General features: G+C 36.4%; 1 protein-coding gene across 1 annotated transcript in view; it reads left to right on the top strand.

Moving 5' to 3' along the window:
* The window catches only part of LOC306867396 (insulin receptor-like), a 75,404-nt gene extending 66,651 nt beyond the window's left edge, over positions 1–8,753 (top strand). Inside the window, exons 8-21 of the mRNA XM_079413018.1 lie at positions 403–653; positions 1,050–1,217; positions 1,300–1,498; positions 4,231–4,508; positions 4,584–4,732; positions 5,108–5,264; positions 5,338–5,431; positions 5,512–5,579; positions 5,778–6,007; positions 6,078–6,188; positions 6,440–6,599; positions 6,678–6,807; positions 7,161–7,295; positions 8,265–8,753. Coding sequence (XP_079269144.1) covers positions 403–653; positions 1,050–1,217; positions 1,300–1,498; positions 4,231–4,508; positions 4,584–4,732; positions 5,108–5,264; positions 5,338–5,431; positions 5,512–5,579; positions 5,778–6,007; positions 6,078–6,188; positions 6,440–6,599; positions 6,678–6,807; positions 7,161–7,295; positions 8,265–8,619 — 2,485 coding nt within the window. The 3' untranslated portion in view covers positions 8,620–8,753. The remainder of the gene's footprint in view (positions 1–402; positions 654–1,049; positions 1,218–1,299; positions 1,499–4,230; positions 4,509–4,583; positions 4,733–5,107; positions 5,265–5,337; positions 5,432–5,511; positions 5,580–5,777; positions 6,008–6,077; positions 6,189–6,439; positions 6,600–6,677; positions 6,808–7,160; positions 7,296–8,264) is intronic.
* The last annotated feature ends 6,437 nt before the right edge of the window (positions 8,754–15,190 follow it).

Here is a 15,190-nt window from a genome sequence, read left to right as displayed (position 1 = left end):
CCGTATCCTTGTCATTTTTGCAATTATGTTAAACTTGAAATAATTAAAACACACTTTTGATTATAATTTTGCTTGGTTAGTAAAACTATCATAAATATTATAATAATTGCTTCAAACATTGAAAGAATGTAATTTATAACCTGAACAATTAATTTATTAAACATTATAAATGTAAGTAATATAATTACCTAAAGAATTTGAATTTTATACTTTCCAACACGCATATATGGAGTATATAAATTGTTAATTGTTTGTTAAAATATTAATACAATTTTTCTCAGCTTTTTAATTTATTGCTAATTTGCTGTAACATTAATATGATTAGTTAAAAACCAACGTGTGTAAATTAGATCATCTATGAAAGCATTGAAGTACTGTGTAACATTGTCTCTTCCTGTTCAGTCCTTATAAGAACGTGACTGAATACGACGGGCAGGATGCCTGTGGCTCTAACAGCTGGGCGATCGCAGACGTGGAGCCTCCTGAACGCGGCTCCGAGGGCAAAGGCCAGAGCGAGCCGGGTCTCCTCATCATGCCTCTGAAGCCCTGGACCCAGTACGCCATCATGGTCAAAACCCAACTCGCCGCCTCTGACGACCACCTCGTCCGCGGAGCCAAGAGCGAGATCATCTACGTCCGCACCAACGCCACCCGTAAGTCACAGCCATTCACAAACGTACAGCAGCAGCTTCTTTTCATTATGTAGGTTCTTAAAGGGACAGTTCACCCAAAAATAAAAATCATGTTGTCATTTACTCTTCATGTCGTTCCAAACTGGTATGAGTTTCTCATACACAAAAGATATTGTGAAGAATGTTGGTAATTTGGGTTTATTCTGGAAGGACAGATTAGACTGAGGCGGGCCGCCACAGTCTAGTTAATGAATGGGAAACAATGTGTGTATATATGTAAAGAAACAGTTTCCTCTCAGTTGTTGTCAGTCCATCAGCCCCGTAGCGTGCTGTGAATGAAATGACTCGTGAAAGCTTGTTATCTGAGAACAGAAAGCTGAAGCGACGTTTTCCTGCTCTGTTTCTGACATGTAACAGGACCCTCGGTACCACTGGACCCCATTTCCTGGTCCAACTCCTCCTCTGAGATCATTCTCAAGTGGAAATCGCCCTCCGACCCCAACGGCAACATCACCCACTACATCGTCTACTGCCAGAAGCAGGATGAGGACATCACGCACTACAAGTTCGACTACTGCCAGCAAGGTCCTGATCAATCAAAGCACCTGTAGGCCCAGACGTCCACAGCACAACTGCTTACGTTTATGTCCTCTTTCTCTCCAAACAGGGATGAAAGTGCCGTCCCATACGCCGACACACCACAACGTCGAAGACGACCAGAAGGGGAACCAAACGGAGGTGCCCGACCAGAAGGGCCGCTGCTGCGCCTGTCCCAAAACAGAGACGCAGCTGAAGAAAGAGGTCGAAGAGACTGAGTTCCGCAAGACCTTTGAGAACTACCTCCATAATGAAGTATTTGAACCCAGGTACACAACGCTTGTGTGAAGACGAATGTCATCACGACACACTCGAATACTGATAGATGATAAATAATGGAATAAAAATGTAATGTTTTATTTTAGTAAGGATGTAACAATGAGCCAGTTGAAAATCGATTCAAATATATGACTATTCAAATCGGTTGAGATGCTAAACAGATCGCCATACAATTGGGGTAGGAGTTTATATGAATATGTCTCTGAGGGGAACCGACTGTCTTTAGAAAAGTTTAGATGGCATTTTATTTTTATCTTGCCTCTGAACGATGCATATTAAAGTAGTGTTCATAAGCGCAGATCTGCTTTGTTTACAGCAGTAACCCAGGAAACACTATATCCAGGGTTGCCAGGTTTTCACAACAAAACCCACCCAATAGGCCTTTATCACAGTCCGCGTGTCGTCACATCCGGCTGAAAGTGTTTTTGTGCGTCTTTGGGATGGTCAATAATGCATCGCATTATTCACTTGAAGAACGCAAGCTTCTAGAAGGCACATAAGTCTGAAGTAATGAATTTAGGTAAAGGGGTGCGGAGCCAGTGGTGGTTCTGTAGGCAAACATTAATGCCTTGAATTTAATGCGAGCAGCTATTGGTAGCCGGTGCAAATTGATGAACTTGTGCGTTCTTTTCAGCTCATTAAAGATTAATCTTGCAGCGGCATTTTGTACGGCAATCGTTGCACACGATCACGGAGAATAATTCTATTAATATGACCAAACTTATTTTTAATTATTGTCTATGGGCTGGATATATTTCTTTATTTAAACAACTTCAATTTGATTGTATCATAAAGTCAGCGCGTGAAAAAATTAGAGCGTTATGTTTAATACAACAAGTTTGCCCTAAACCTTTAATTGAATCCTTCTATACAGCCTTTAGTCATAATTAATGTTTTAAGCTTTGGCTAATTCTAATGCTTATTTATGTGATATGTTCATATAGTTTTCTCACTGTTCTGTGATGAAATGAGGTGATCAGACAGTGAAGAGTTGCTTATACACATACAGTATGGCTCGCGCGCTCCTGTTTAAGTCACAAAATATGCATCGGGATATCGTGACAACATACTCCTTCATTTCATAATACTCAATTGTTGTAAACTGAGATTGGTGTCTTTAGAAGACGTATATGTGCTGAATTCTACATAAATAATCCACAGCAATGCCGTGCTATGGGCACAGCCATTGATAGAGGCTATCAATAAGTTATTTTACGCTACTATTTGAATCTTCCGCTTTTCGAATGCGGAAGTGTGATAAAGGTCTATTGCTACTCAAAACTAGCCATATCGCATTTTGAGGGGGTTCCCCAGTAAAAATCACATTCAGGGGGGTAAAATATAAGTTTTTCGGCAGGGTCCCTCTAGTAAAATTCGCATTCCAGGGGCTAAATATCACATTATTGGGGCGCTTCAACTTGCAGCAACAGAGGTAAAGTAACCCAATTCCAAGGGAAAACCGTGGACTTGGCAACACTTGCTGTTCATAAGCGCCACCTGCTGGCAGAGAGTGAATTTGCATCTCATTCAGCTCATCTGCTGTTTCCTTCAGATGTTTTTTTCACAAAACTAAAGTCAGACCATTCTGTTTTTACTTCAAATTTCGAAATTATAGTCTAATTTAGAGTAAAAACTGTTCATGCTGCATGTATGCTTTGTTTAGATCATGATTAAAATGCATTGGTTGCATGGAAAGAGCACAGAGAAAGCCTATTGTCAAAGCTTATTGACAAAGTTTGTTTATATGAAGAGATTTATTTTATTTGTGTAACTTATTTATTTGATTTTGGGTTTGTTTAAAAATTTAAATTTAGTTTTATTTCAATTTCACAAAGAAATGTGCAGCATAAGAGGACACCTTTTCATTTATTGTATAATTTCTCATTTTGTCAAAAAAATCGTGACAATCAAAATCGTGAATCGAATCAAATCATGAGTTGAGTGAATCGTTACATCCCTATATTTTAGATTTTAATGCAAAAGTATTAAGTTATTTATTTTACTCTTTTTTTTTTATTTTAATTTCAGTACATTTTTAGCAAAACATTTTGTAATTTTATGTCCTTTTGTCGTTTTTATCGTTTTTTTTATATATATTACTATTTAGGTTTAATTTAATTTAGGTTTTATTTCAATGGGATTAGTTCTATATATCTCCAGTCAATAGATCCTCTAATATTAAATGGGTTCTTACTGAGCTGTTGAACATCAAGGGTCTATGGCGCCATCTTCTGGTTAATTGCTATGCATCGGCCACACTGCAGCTTAATCTGTCCAAGACTGTTTATATTTTATTTTTATGTTAGGTTTATGGTTTAGTTTGTTCGGTATTAGTTTTTATTTATATTGCATTTTGCTCATATGTATTATAGTCAATGAAAAAGTTAAAGTATAAATGGAATCGTCGTAATTTAAGTAAAATTCTGGAAAGAAAATGCGGCATCTTTATCCAATTAATCAAAGAAACAGTCAGATGACCAAAATTTTCAAAACACTGGAATCAAATGTATAACACATTTACATGATTTTTTAAAATTAATGTTTTATAGTCTCCAATTTTACTTTTATTAAAATCTCACATCATTTTCTGTGGCAGAAGTGATAAAATAGTGCACAATCAAGCATCTACTCTTCATTATGTGGCATTAGAACTAAAATCATTGGGTGTTTATTTTGGTCCATTGGCTCCGACTGAAACTCAGTCTTCACTGTTAACCCACAGACCCCACCGACGGCGGCGCTCAGTTGGCTTGGCCAATGCTACTTTGCCTAATTTTGCAAGCACATCATCCAGCCTGCCCAACTTTTCGACCACGTCAAGCCCAGAGAAGGACAAGAGTCAGAAGATGGTGTTCAAAGCCAACTCCAAAGAATTCATGGTCATCTCCAACCTGGTCCACTTCACCAGCTACCAGATCGAGATCCAGGCCTGCAACCATCCCACAGATCCGAACCGCTGCAGCATGCCAACATACGTCAACGCCCGCACCCTGCCTGAACGTAAGACCGCCACACCACTCTTTTCTATTGTTTTGATTCACATTCTAATGTGTCGTCTTCCATTTGCGTTCTTAGTAAAAGCTGACAAAATCGTTGGGCAAGTGACTCATGAATTTTTTCCCGATGAACCGGAATTTGTCTACATCAAATGGCAGGAGCCGAAAGCACCCAATGGCATGATCATACTGTATGAAGTCAAATACATGAGGATGTCAGATAACTATGTAGGTGTTCAGTTCATTCTAAGAAATTCACACACATTAATGTGTATATTTTAGCTTTTATATTATCTTTTTTTTCAGTATTTTATCTAAATATTGTTGAATAAATATTTTTATATATTTAATCATTTATATTTTTAGATATTAAAAAAACAGACCAAAATGTATACAGTAATTATTTAGTCATTAATATTTTTGAAAAATATATTAATAAATATCTGTAGATATTTAAAAATTAAAAATATATTTAACACTTAATGTATTTAAATATATATGTATGTATTTAAAGTATTTGTATTTAAAATATTATACAGTTATATATTTAAAATTGTATTTTTTCAAGAAGGTGTATATATTTTTCTTTATTTTTTTCCTCAGGAGGATCAAATCTGTGTGTCCAGAATCACTTATGAAAAAAATTACGGCTATCGATTGCGAGTAGGGCATCCTGGGAATTACAGTGTGAGAATACGTGCCACTTCGCTGGCCAGCAATGGCTCCTGGACGGAGCCTGCATACTTCTTTGTTCAAGACAGTAAGCTTCACTGTATTTATGACTTTTTACTGTTATTTTGGCCACTATGGGCTCTAATGTGCATGTTTTGCAGAGGATACGAACATGAAAGTCATCATCGGCCCGCTTATCTGCTTCATTTTACTGCTGTTTCTGGCCAGTGCAGTCTTCATTGTCCTTAAGAAGAAGTATGTGTTTGACACTTTTAAATAAAGTCCTTATTTATCATCTAGACATTGCTCTCATTTCTAAATATCTTTTCCCTCAGACAAACTGAAGGACCAACAGGTCCACTGATTGCTTCCTCGAACCCAGAATATATTAGTGCAAATGATGGTAAGATATAATTTTAGATGTAATCCACTTCATTTAATTGATAATGAAAATTGTGAACTAATGTTATTATCAATGTGCTTGTGCAAATTTTTACTCTTTTAGTTTTATTTTATAGCTTTAATTTAGTTTTTTTTTTTTTTGTTAAAAGGCAAAAAATAAATCATAATTGGTACATTTTGAAAATTTGTGTGTTTGTAGTGTACATCCCAGACGAATGGGAAGTGCCTCGGGAGAAGATCAGTGTTATGAGAGAGCTCGGTCAAGGATCGTTTGGAATGGTTTACGAAGGCATCGCTAAAGACATCGTGAAGGGTGAACCGGATACGCGAGTGGCCGTTAAAACCGTCAACGAGTCGGCGAGCCTGCGCGAGAGGATTGAGTTCCTCAACGAGGCTTCAGTCATGAAAGGCTTTAGCTGCCATCACGTGGTGAGTGTGGATAACCTGGAGAACCAAAATAATCAACAACCTTGTCTAAATGTTCAACATGATCGTCTAGGTCCGCTTGCTCGGTGTAGTATCTAAGGGGCAACCGTCATTGGTCGTCATGGAACTGATGACACATGGTGATCTGAAAAGCTACCTACGTAACCTGAGACCTGATTCTGAGGTAAGTCTTCATATTCCTGATGTAGAATGAGCCCAATCCCCAAACGTTGTATCCCGGACGAGCCCCCAATTTCATTGCACCTTTCTTGAGGATGTTATAACAGTAAAATGGAGCAAATGCTGTCATTTGATGCTAAATATTCCAGTTTCCCTTCATCTTCAAGGGCTGTATGAGTCTATGAAACATCACAATCATTAGCTAACAGTAGCCTGTAGCTGTGACCATTGATTTCAATAGGGTTTTTTTTACAGAATAACCCAGGTCGTCCACCGCCAACCCTGAAGGAGATGATCCAAATGGCAGCTGAGATAGCAGATGGCATGGCGTACCTCAACGCTAAGAAGTTCGTCCACAGAGACCTTGCTGCTAGAAACTGCATGGTGGGTGAAGATCTCACTGTGAAAATTGGAGGTAAGAAGACCATTGAATTCAAGCGTGAAACTCAGGATTTGAAGGACGAAAAATCTTGATTTCGTTTTTTTGTTGCAGATTTCGGTATGACGCGAGACATTTACGAGACTGATTACTATCGCAAGGGCGGAAAGGGCTTATTGCCTGTCAGATGGATGGCGCCAGAGTCCCTAAAAGATGGCGTTTTTACTGCTCACTCAGACTGCTGGTGGGTATATCTCGGGGTTTCTTTGTAATGTTTTGCTAACCAGGTGTCTAGAAGAACATTCAGATCCCCTATAAGAAGCTAGTCAAGAAGTGCTTTACTAGTCCTTTTGGGTGTCCAATCCTTTTCTTGGAGGGCCATTATCTTGCAGAGTTAAACACACCTGAACCAGCTAATCAAGGTATTCAGGATTACTAGAAACTTCCAAGCAAGTGTGTTGAAACTGGTTGAAACTGGCCCTCGAAGAGAAGGATTGGACATTCTTGTGTTACAAGACAGAGGTTCCACCAAAATGAATACACAGCCAGCCTAATGAGCTGGCAGTGCTGTAATAAATAAATTCTGTTGACTCTTAGGTCTTTCGGAGTGGTGTTATGGGAGATCAGCACGCTTGCCGAGCAGCCTTACCAGGGACTGTCCAACGAGCAAGTGCTCAAGTTTGTCATGGACGGAGGCTACCTGGACAGACCGGAGAACTGTCCAGAGAGAATGTAAGTAGCGATGTAGAGATAAACCTTGCTAAGACCATATTAGACCATCGTTTGCAGCTGGTTGATCGAGTAAGTTTGGATGGCTTAGCAAGTTAAGAAACCTGTTAATGTCCCTTTTTGGCTTCCAGTATCCAAATTTAGTGAATAATTAAGGTTTTCATTTAGGTAAAAAAATAAAAAGTTTTTAGGAATAAATTTAAGTAATTGAAAACATGCTATCCAGTATTTTGTGTTTTTAGATGATAAACAGAAGTAGTAAAGTTATTCAGCATTATTTTAGTTAATGATTTCGGTCTCCAAAGCAATTTCAGCTGAAAGTGAAAATGACATTCTTTTTTGCTTTTTCAACCAAATATTTCTGGTTTCTGAAATTTAGTGCGTCACTATCGAAAACGTAATGTATACAGCAAGGAAGCATGTCAGTCATCTCGGTTGCATAAGTACGGTTTGCTGTTGACGTTCCTTGTTGACATTCAGTATCAAAAACAAATGTATATATATTTTTTAAATAGGTTTCATTTAGCCGAAAAAAAAGTTTCCGTAATTCAATTTGGGTAATTGATATTTGAACTCGTTATGCTGTTCAGGATTTAATTCTTAGGCATTGTTTCAGTCAACAATTTCGATCTCAAATTTTATTTTTTTTTATTAATTTGTTATTTTTTTGGTACATACACATCAAGCCACGTCATTATTTTTCTATAATTCTAAAATCCATAATATAGTATCTGACAATATCAAGTATGTCACTCACTTTCAAGACACCTCTGGGCTGTAAATACATCTAAATGCCACTTAAGATGCAGCTTCTTATAACAGTATCTTATTCTAATTGAATTTATTCATTTATTAAATGTAACAATCTGATAACAAAAAAAAAACATATTTCTGTACCCATCATGGAGACACATGGAGAATAAGGTTTAGGAGCTTTAAGATTGTCTTCTCTCGCTCTAACTCTTCTCTCAGGCACAACCTCATGCAGATGTGTTGGCAGTACAACCCAAAGATGCGGCCCACCTTCCTCGAGATCATCGAGATGATCAAGGAGGACCTGCATCCTACTTTCCAAGAGGTCTCCTTCTTCTACAGCGAGGAGAACAAACCTCCTGAGAGCGAGGAGTTCGACATGGACTTCGAGAACATGGAGAGCATACCACTGGACCCCTCATCATATTCCCAACGCGAGGAGAGCCTTAGTAGAGACAACGGCCCCTCGGTGGGCCTACGGGGCAATTACGAGGAGCACGTGCCCTATACGCATATGAACGGTGGAAAGAAAAACGGCCGAATTCTGTCTCTACCCAGATCTAGTCCGTCCTAACATTTGCTTCTGCTTTTTCTTTTTTTTTTCTTTTTTAAATAAAAGTTTTTAAATGCGTTATTTTTGCAGAGGCCCTTAAAGATACAGATCTCAGGTCTTTTTTTGTTGTTGTTGTTGTTTCCGTCTCACGGCTACACTAGTATGGTTACAACGAAAATGGACGTTATTTCGCCCCTCATCCGATGCACCATTCGCTTTCTGACACTATTACACTTTTGCCAAGTTTCCAAGACAGTTTGGTTGGGTGGTGGGGAAAAGCAAACTGTGAACATGACTAAATCAACCAGAAAAGCTGCTTCAGCTATGTCACCTCAAAGTCCACTTCCTTCTCCCTCGGATGCTTATTTCCTCTCTCTTTCTCTATTATTTTTTTTTAGTGGAAATCTTTTAAGATAGTGGCCTTTTATTAAGTGGCCTATAAAAAGAGAAGTGTCTATCAATGCTTGTGTTAATTTCTTTTGAACAATGACTTTACTGTGTGGAACTATGGGATGGCTAATATTCTTTTAGAACAAACCTTTGTTTAGTAGAGGAATTACTTTTATTTTGTCCTGGAGAATTCCTGAATTCACATAGATGATATTCACACGGTGTTCTGGTGAATGAGGTTTTAATTTATTTGCTTTATTTTTTTTCTCTGAGCTTTTTACTCCTGTGTCCTTTTTACCGGCTGAAGGATATTTAACAGTTGGACAGTGAATTGGACAAAAGAGGTTCCTCAGACTGACCAATAGCTGCTGCTCTGATATATAGTGGGTGTTTGAAAATATATATATATATATATATATATATATATATATATATATATATATATATATATATATATATATATATATATATATATATATATATATATATATATATATATATATATATATATATATATTGATTGGTATTAGTATTTAAAATACTGAGTTCAGATGTGAACTTTTGTACATAATTCTAATGTCTTTTTCTAATGTCTTCATCAGCTTTGCTTATACAATATTTTTTGCAACGGTCTCTTTTTATGAGCTGTTCTTTTATGTCTAACCAAAAAAACCCTCTCATTAATTAACGAGCAAGTTGATTAACAGTGATGTTCCAGCATACAACGGGGAGCGTTTTTGGTTTGGCCTAAATTCAAGTGATTTCATTTCGGAATAATTATAAAAATAATAATAATGATGATTAAATATTATTATTTAAAAACACAAATATTTAATTGCTCAATTCAATGGAATAAATGTTCAAATTTTCTGTCATTAATTGGATTTTGTAGGATGTTCCTCAATGACATTTTCGGGATTCCAAAAGCTGTTGTGGAGAATGTTTCGGAGCGTTTTGTTTTTTTCTGTGGGATATGAGAGGTTGTTTTTGGCTCGATTTACTTGATTTTTCAGGTGGATTTAGGATGTTATTGTGAAAGATATGCTTTACCGAGGGATTCTAGGTTTTTCGGTTTTCGACAGAAAAATTTTTCAACCTGGTAATATTTGAATTGTATCATTAAAACATTCCTGTAATTTATCCCCGATCAGGCTCCGGCACCTGTTAAAGTATCAAAAGTGAGTGTAGTTCTCGCACGGCTTCGCATAATAACGACGTTTACAGTCTAGTTTCTGTCAGAATGATAACGCTTTTTCCCCAAATAATCCTTTAAAGAAAAAGTAGATGGCTTTCGTAGGCAGATGCTCAATTCCTCAACTTTGTGCCTTCTCCAATCGCCAGAGGCAAGAGAGATGGCGCTTTTACTGGATCTTGCTTGTCAACATCAAAAATGTGTGTGTATATTTGTGTGTATGTATATTTATTTGTGGGTAGTTTGGGAGAGAAACGACAGAACGAGGCTGAAATTCACACGTAAGCGTGTTTGCCATTTCCTCCCCTTTTTTTTTACACCATAGCCTTTTACCACAAATGTTCCCTTTCTTGGTCCCATTGGCTTAATTTTAAATGTACATAGCAGAATCGAAGAAATCAAAGTTGCTTGTAGCTTTTCTTAAAGTATTACAAAGAAAATCTTTCTCTTTTTTCCTCCTGTAGCAGTGAGCAGATTTTTTTTTTCTAAATAACAAGGTTACCATTTCTTTGAAAAGGCAAATATTGATATTTTATTTATTTTATGATCCTAATAATTATGTAAATCCCTGCTAGCTTTTATTACGAAGCTCTAAGGCGGGTAAAACTAGTCTTTTAGTTGTTTAGTTTTTGTTTAAAGAGAGTAACAGCTGGCGAGGTCACGAACGCAGTCGGTTTATTAGCGCTAATGTCTTTCTGTTGGTTGTTTGGACACAGTCTACCTCAGTATGTTGTTAGAAATGTTTTGGAGCCAAGTGCATCTCTCTTTAGTTGTTTGAATTACTTTAACAGGCTTGTTTCGGGGCAGCAAAAACCATGTCCGCAATCCCAAATTCAGCCACTAGAAAATTCTCTCGCTCTATAATGATTACGGATTGTTCCCCTTTATTTGATTTTGATTTTAGAGAAAGCTTTAATGGGTGATGATGTCTTTCTTTCGAGTCGTTTGAAATATGCAGAGCAGTTTAGTTGTGAAAAATGAGATAAAATGAAAGTTTATCCAAACGAAAAATAGCATCACTGAGGTACAACCTTAAGTGTGCGGAAAAAGTTTTTTTCATTTACGGTACATTGGCTCTGCTAATCTGAATGAGGTATTATTTTATTTTTATTTCTTTGTCTATTACATGAAGCACTTATTTGAATAATAAAACATTTTTTCGTAAAGCCACTTGTTACTTCGCAAACATTTTAGTTTTCTGTGATTTAAGCTCATTCAAGTCACTTCCTGAGAGACTACTGAATCACAGTTTGTTGTGCAAAAAACCCCACATTTTGCGAATTTTTTTTTATTTATTTATTTTTTATTGGCTATATAGTTACAGTGGGCGTACAACCATTTGTGATTCACCTGGTGAAACAGCTGTTCTTCACTCACTGCAGTATCACCGAACAAACTTTCTGATGCCCCGAGTTAAGTAGTTTCACCTACACAATCTTGTTCACTGTTTTTTTGGTTTGTTTGTTTTTGGTTTGTTTGCACCAAATGTGATGATTGATGTCTTTTTTTGTTCCATGTGTTTTCTACTGTGAAAATTTCTATCAATGCCATAGTTTATAGTAAACACGGACTTCACCTGCCTCTCCTTACACATGCGTTCATAAATACTCGGACAATCCTACGTGCCATAGAAACGTTTTATTTTCCTCAGGGAGATGTGAGCGTTGGGTTTTGTTTATCGGAGGAGCATCAATTTTATCCACTGCTAGCTTAATTGTACGAGAAAAACAGATGGACAACTGCAAAAATAATGCCTTTGGGTGACAGTCGTGCATCTCTAAGGCATTTAGCATCTTTCGTTGCCTCGCCAATCTGTTTCTGGGAATAAATTGAGCGCCCCTGGTGGATCCATAGTGCCTTGCACAAACCTAAGTATCCTCCAAGCCAAACCTGGCCAACAAACTCCCTGGACCGGATTGTTTTTCACCCAACATCCTCAAAATACTGTAGCCTATTGTACAGATTTCTCGACTGGTTAGCACACCTTTGGCTCAATGCTTGGCTCTGTTTTGCTGTATTGTCATTGTTTATTTTGAATTAAGCTGAACTTGTCTCTTCTTGGATATGCTAAGGCTTGCTTTGTGCGCTTGATAAACTGCCCAACGTCGTACAATTGATTCACTGTTACCCAAACAACAACTTTGGCAGCTCCCAGTGTAAACGTCTAAATTGAGAGAATATAATTTTGATAAATGACCTTAAATAACCTAGTAACAAAAACCCAAATGCGGTTTTCTACAGCAGGCTAGCAAAGCAGAACAGGTCGATTGTATGTATTTTATTGTTTTTAAAAGGAAAAAGTATTACACTTAGAGATATTAATTTCTATTTTTTTAGTCAAAATAGGGAGGGCAAATTCTATTACTTTTTTGACTGTAAACTTTTACTATTCATGTACAGTACGGAATTAACATTATCAATGTATATAGATTTCTTTTCGATAAAAGTGTGATGTCTTTTGTTAATGGAGAGATATAACTGACATCGATTTTACTCTCCAAACTGATCGGATGACGAAACGTTCGGAGGTTTGGCCTACAATGATGTTCTTTGTATGACGTTGCATTGTTGTTTGAAATTTTTTTTTTTTTTTTTTTTTTTTTTTTTTTTTTATGTACAACTACTTGTTTGCCATCCAAGAAATGATTGCATATCCTTTGTCAGCATTTTGTATTTGTAAATTGTTACCCTTTGTACGATACGGACAATTCCTCTACATTCATAAAGGTGACCGTTTGAATAAACAATTGTTTTTCAATGTGAAAAACTGGAAAAGACCACTGCAGACTTTATTATAAGCTACAATCATGCAAAAATAAAGGTATAGTTGACATCTGAATTGATTGAGAACTTACACAAACAGGTTACTATGGAAGCTTGTTTCCGCCACGAGGTAAAAAAAGTAATTGTAAGTTGTTTTTTTTCTCACATTTCTGAGATTCTCAGATATAAACTCTCAATTCTGAGAAAAACAAATCGGAATTGTAAGATATATATATATATATATATATATATATATATATATACACTCGCAATTGTGCAAAAAAGAAAAGTCTGAAATTCCAAAATGTGGAAAAAAAACAATTTGTAGCATTATAAACGAAATACAAACTCGACAATTACGAGATATAAATAAGATATAAAATCAAAAGAATTGAGGCGTAAACTTAGAATTCAGAGTGAAAAGTAAAAATTGTGAGAGAGAAATCGGAATTTCTAGAAAAAAGTCAGAATTCTGAATTTATATCTCGTAGTTCTGAATTTTTTCCTTAGAACTGAGAATTTATTTCTTGCGATGCAAGTTGATATCGTTTTTTAAGTGGAAATGAGCTTCCATAGGTTACAGAGAACAACTTTGATTAAAAAAGCATCATGTCAGCCCCAGATCCAGCATCAATTTAAGTGTTTTTGTTTTGTTTTTTAAATATCGAATGTGTTAAATGTTTATTTCTTATGCAAATCTGACATCTTTTGGGGTCTTATATATGATGGACAAGTTGTCCGGCCTGTTTCAAAATTAAATAATCAGCGCCCTTGTGTATTTTTTTTTTTTCAACTGTTGTCCTGTACAATTTTCTGTTTAGTTGAACATTTGATCATTTAGTTTGTTTCCTTTTTCCCTGCTCTTTTGTTTGTTTTCTGTTTTGCTTTTCCTCTGTGCACATAGACTATCCCCACGGCTGTTTTTCTGTTCCATCATTCACCTTTATTGTAGAAAATGTTATTTAATCACCAACACACACTTTCCCCTCGCTGGTTGAATTTGTGCCATTTACTTTGCGTATGGAAACCACCGTCACTTATTTAAACAAACCAACAAATCCATCAGACCAGGATCAAACTGTGCCATGATTAACTAGAGTAGACCGTTTTAGTTTTTCAAGGAAAGCCAAGCAGTGACATGTACAGTAAATGTTGGAATGGAATGAAAATGAATCTTGCTGTGTGTAAATTATTCAACAATTAACTGTTTATATGAAATTTATGAATTAAAAATTATTGGGGGAAAAAATGACTTGCAGTTGTGTCTGTTCCCAAGATAATAAATGGTTTTATTTGTACATGTTTAAGAGAGATACAGGCATAGCTTGAGATGTGATGAAGAAAAATCAAAGTAAATAGAATTTGTGGACAATATTTTGATAGTGTCATTTCCAATCAAACTGTAATTTAGTTGAATTAACTCAGACAACTGAAAAGACTATTTAATTGTGTGCATTTGGGATACAAGGCTATAAAATTAGCATTAGAAAGACAAAAGCACTTGCCCTTTTGTTTCTGCAATAATAAAATATGATTTCCATCATCATCAGAAGATACAATCTGAAATGTGGTAAAAATGACACTGGTGGAAATGATGATTTTCTGAAAAATCACAGAATTTTCCTGTTTATCATGTATTATACAGTAACACTTTTGTTAAAGAAAGATCAATATATTTGTTAATGTAGGCTAATAAAGCTCAGGTCTATTAACTTTAGATTTGAATAATGTATTAGTAAATGTTTTAAGTAATATTTACTCTCAGTTTGTCTCCCACAGTAAAAACAAATAAACACCCATACTGTGGTAAAGAAAGTTGCCTTATTTATATACCATGGTATTTACATGTCTTTTATAACCAAAGTCTGTAGAGACTCTCAATTTCTCCACATTGGGTCATCATAAGAGCAATAATACAGTTAGCAGGAAATGGCACGTTTTTATCTCTAGTAGTCAGTCAAGTGTGAACAGCAGCCAGTTTAAGCAAAACAAGCTCTTCGAAGTGGTTCGTTCACCACGTTAACCACCAGCGTTTCTGCTCATCTCCTCCAAACCCCTGCACAAGTGCACTCATTGGTGTGGGAACTATGCAGTCATCACATCATATGCACAAAAAGGCTGTTTTTTTTTTTCTACAGTTTGAATTAAAACGTGCACCATCGACACATTTGGATCGTACCACCTTTTAAAGAAGGGCCTTGTATGTGTGAGTGTTCATGTAAAGGCCATGTGTATGCACTGAGTGTC

This window comes from Barbus barbus (assembly GCF_936440315.1).
Source record: "Barbus barbus genome assembly, chromosome: 49".
NCBI classification, from domain to species: domain Eukaryota; kingdom Metazoa; phylum Chordata; class Actinopteri; order Cypriniformes; family Cyprinidae; genus Barbus; species Barbus barbus.
Note: the sequence above shows the minus strand (reverse complement) of the source record. Positions and strands in the feature narration are given on the sequence as shown.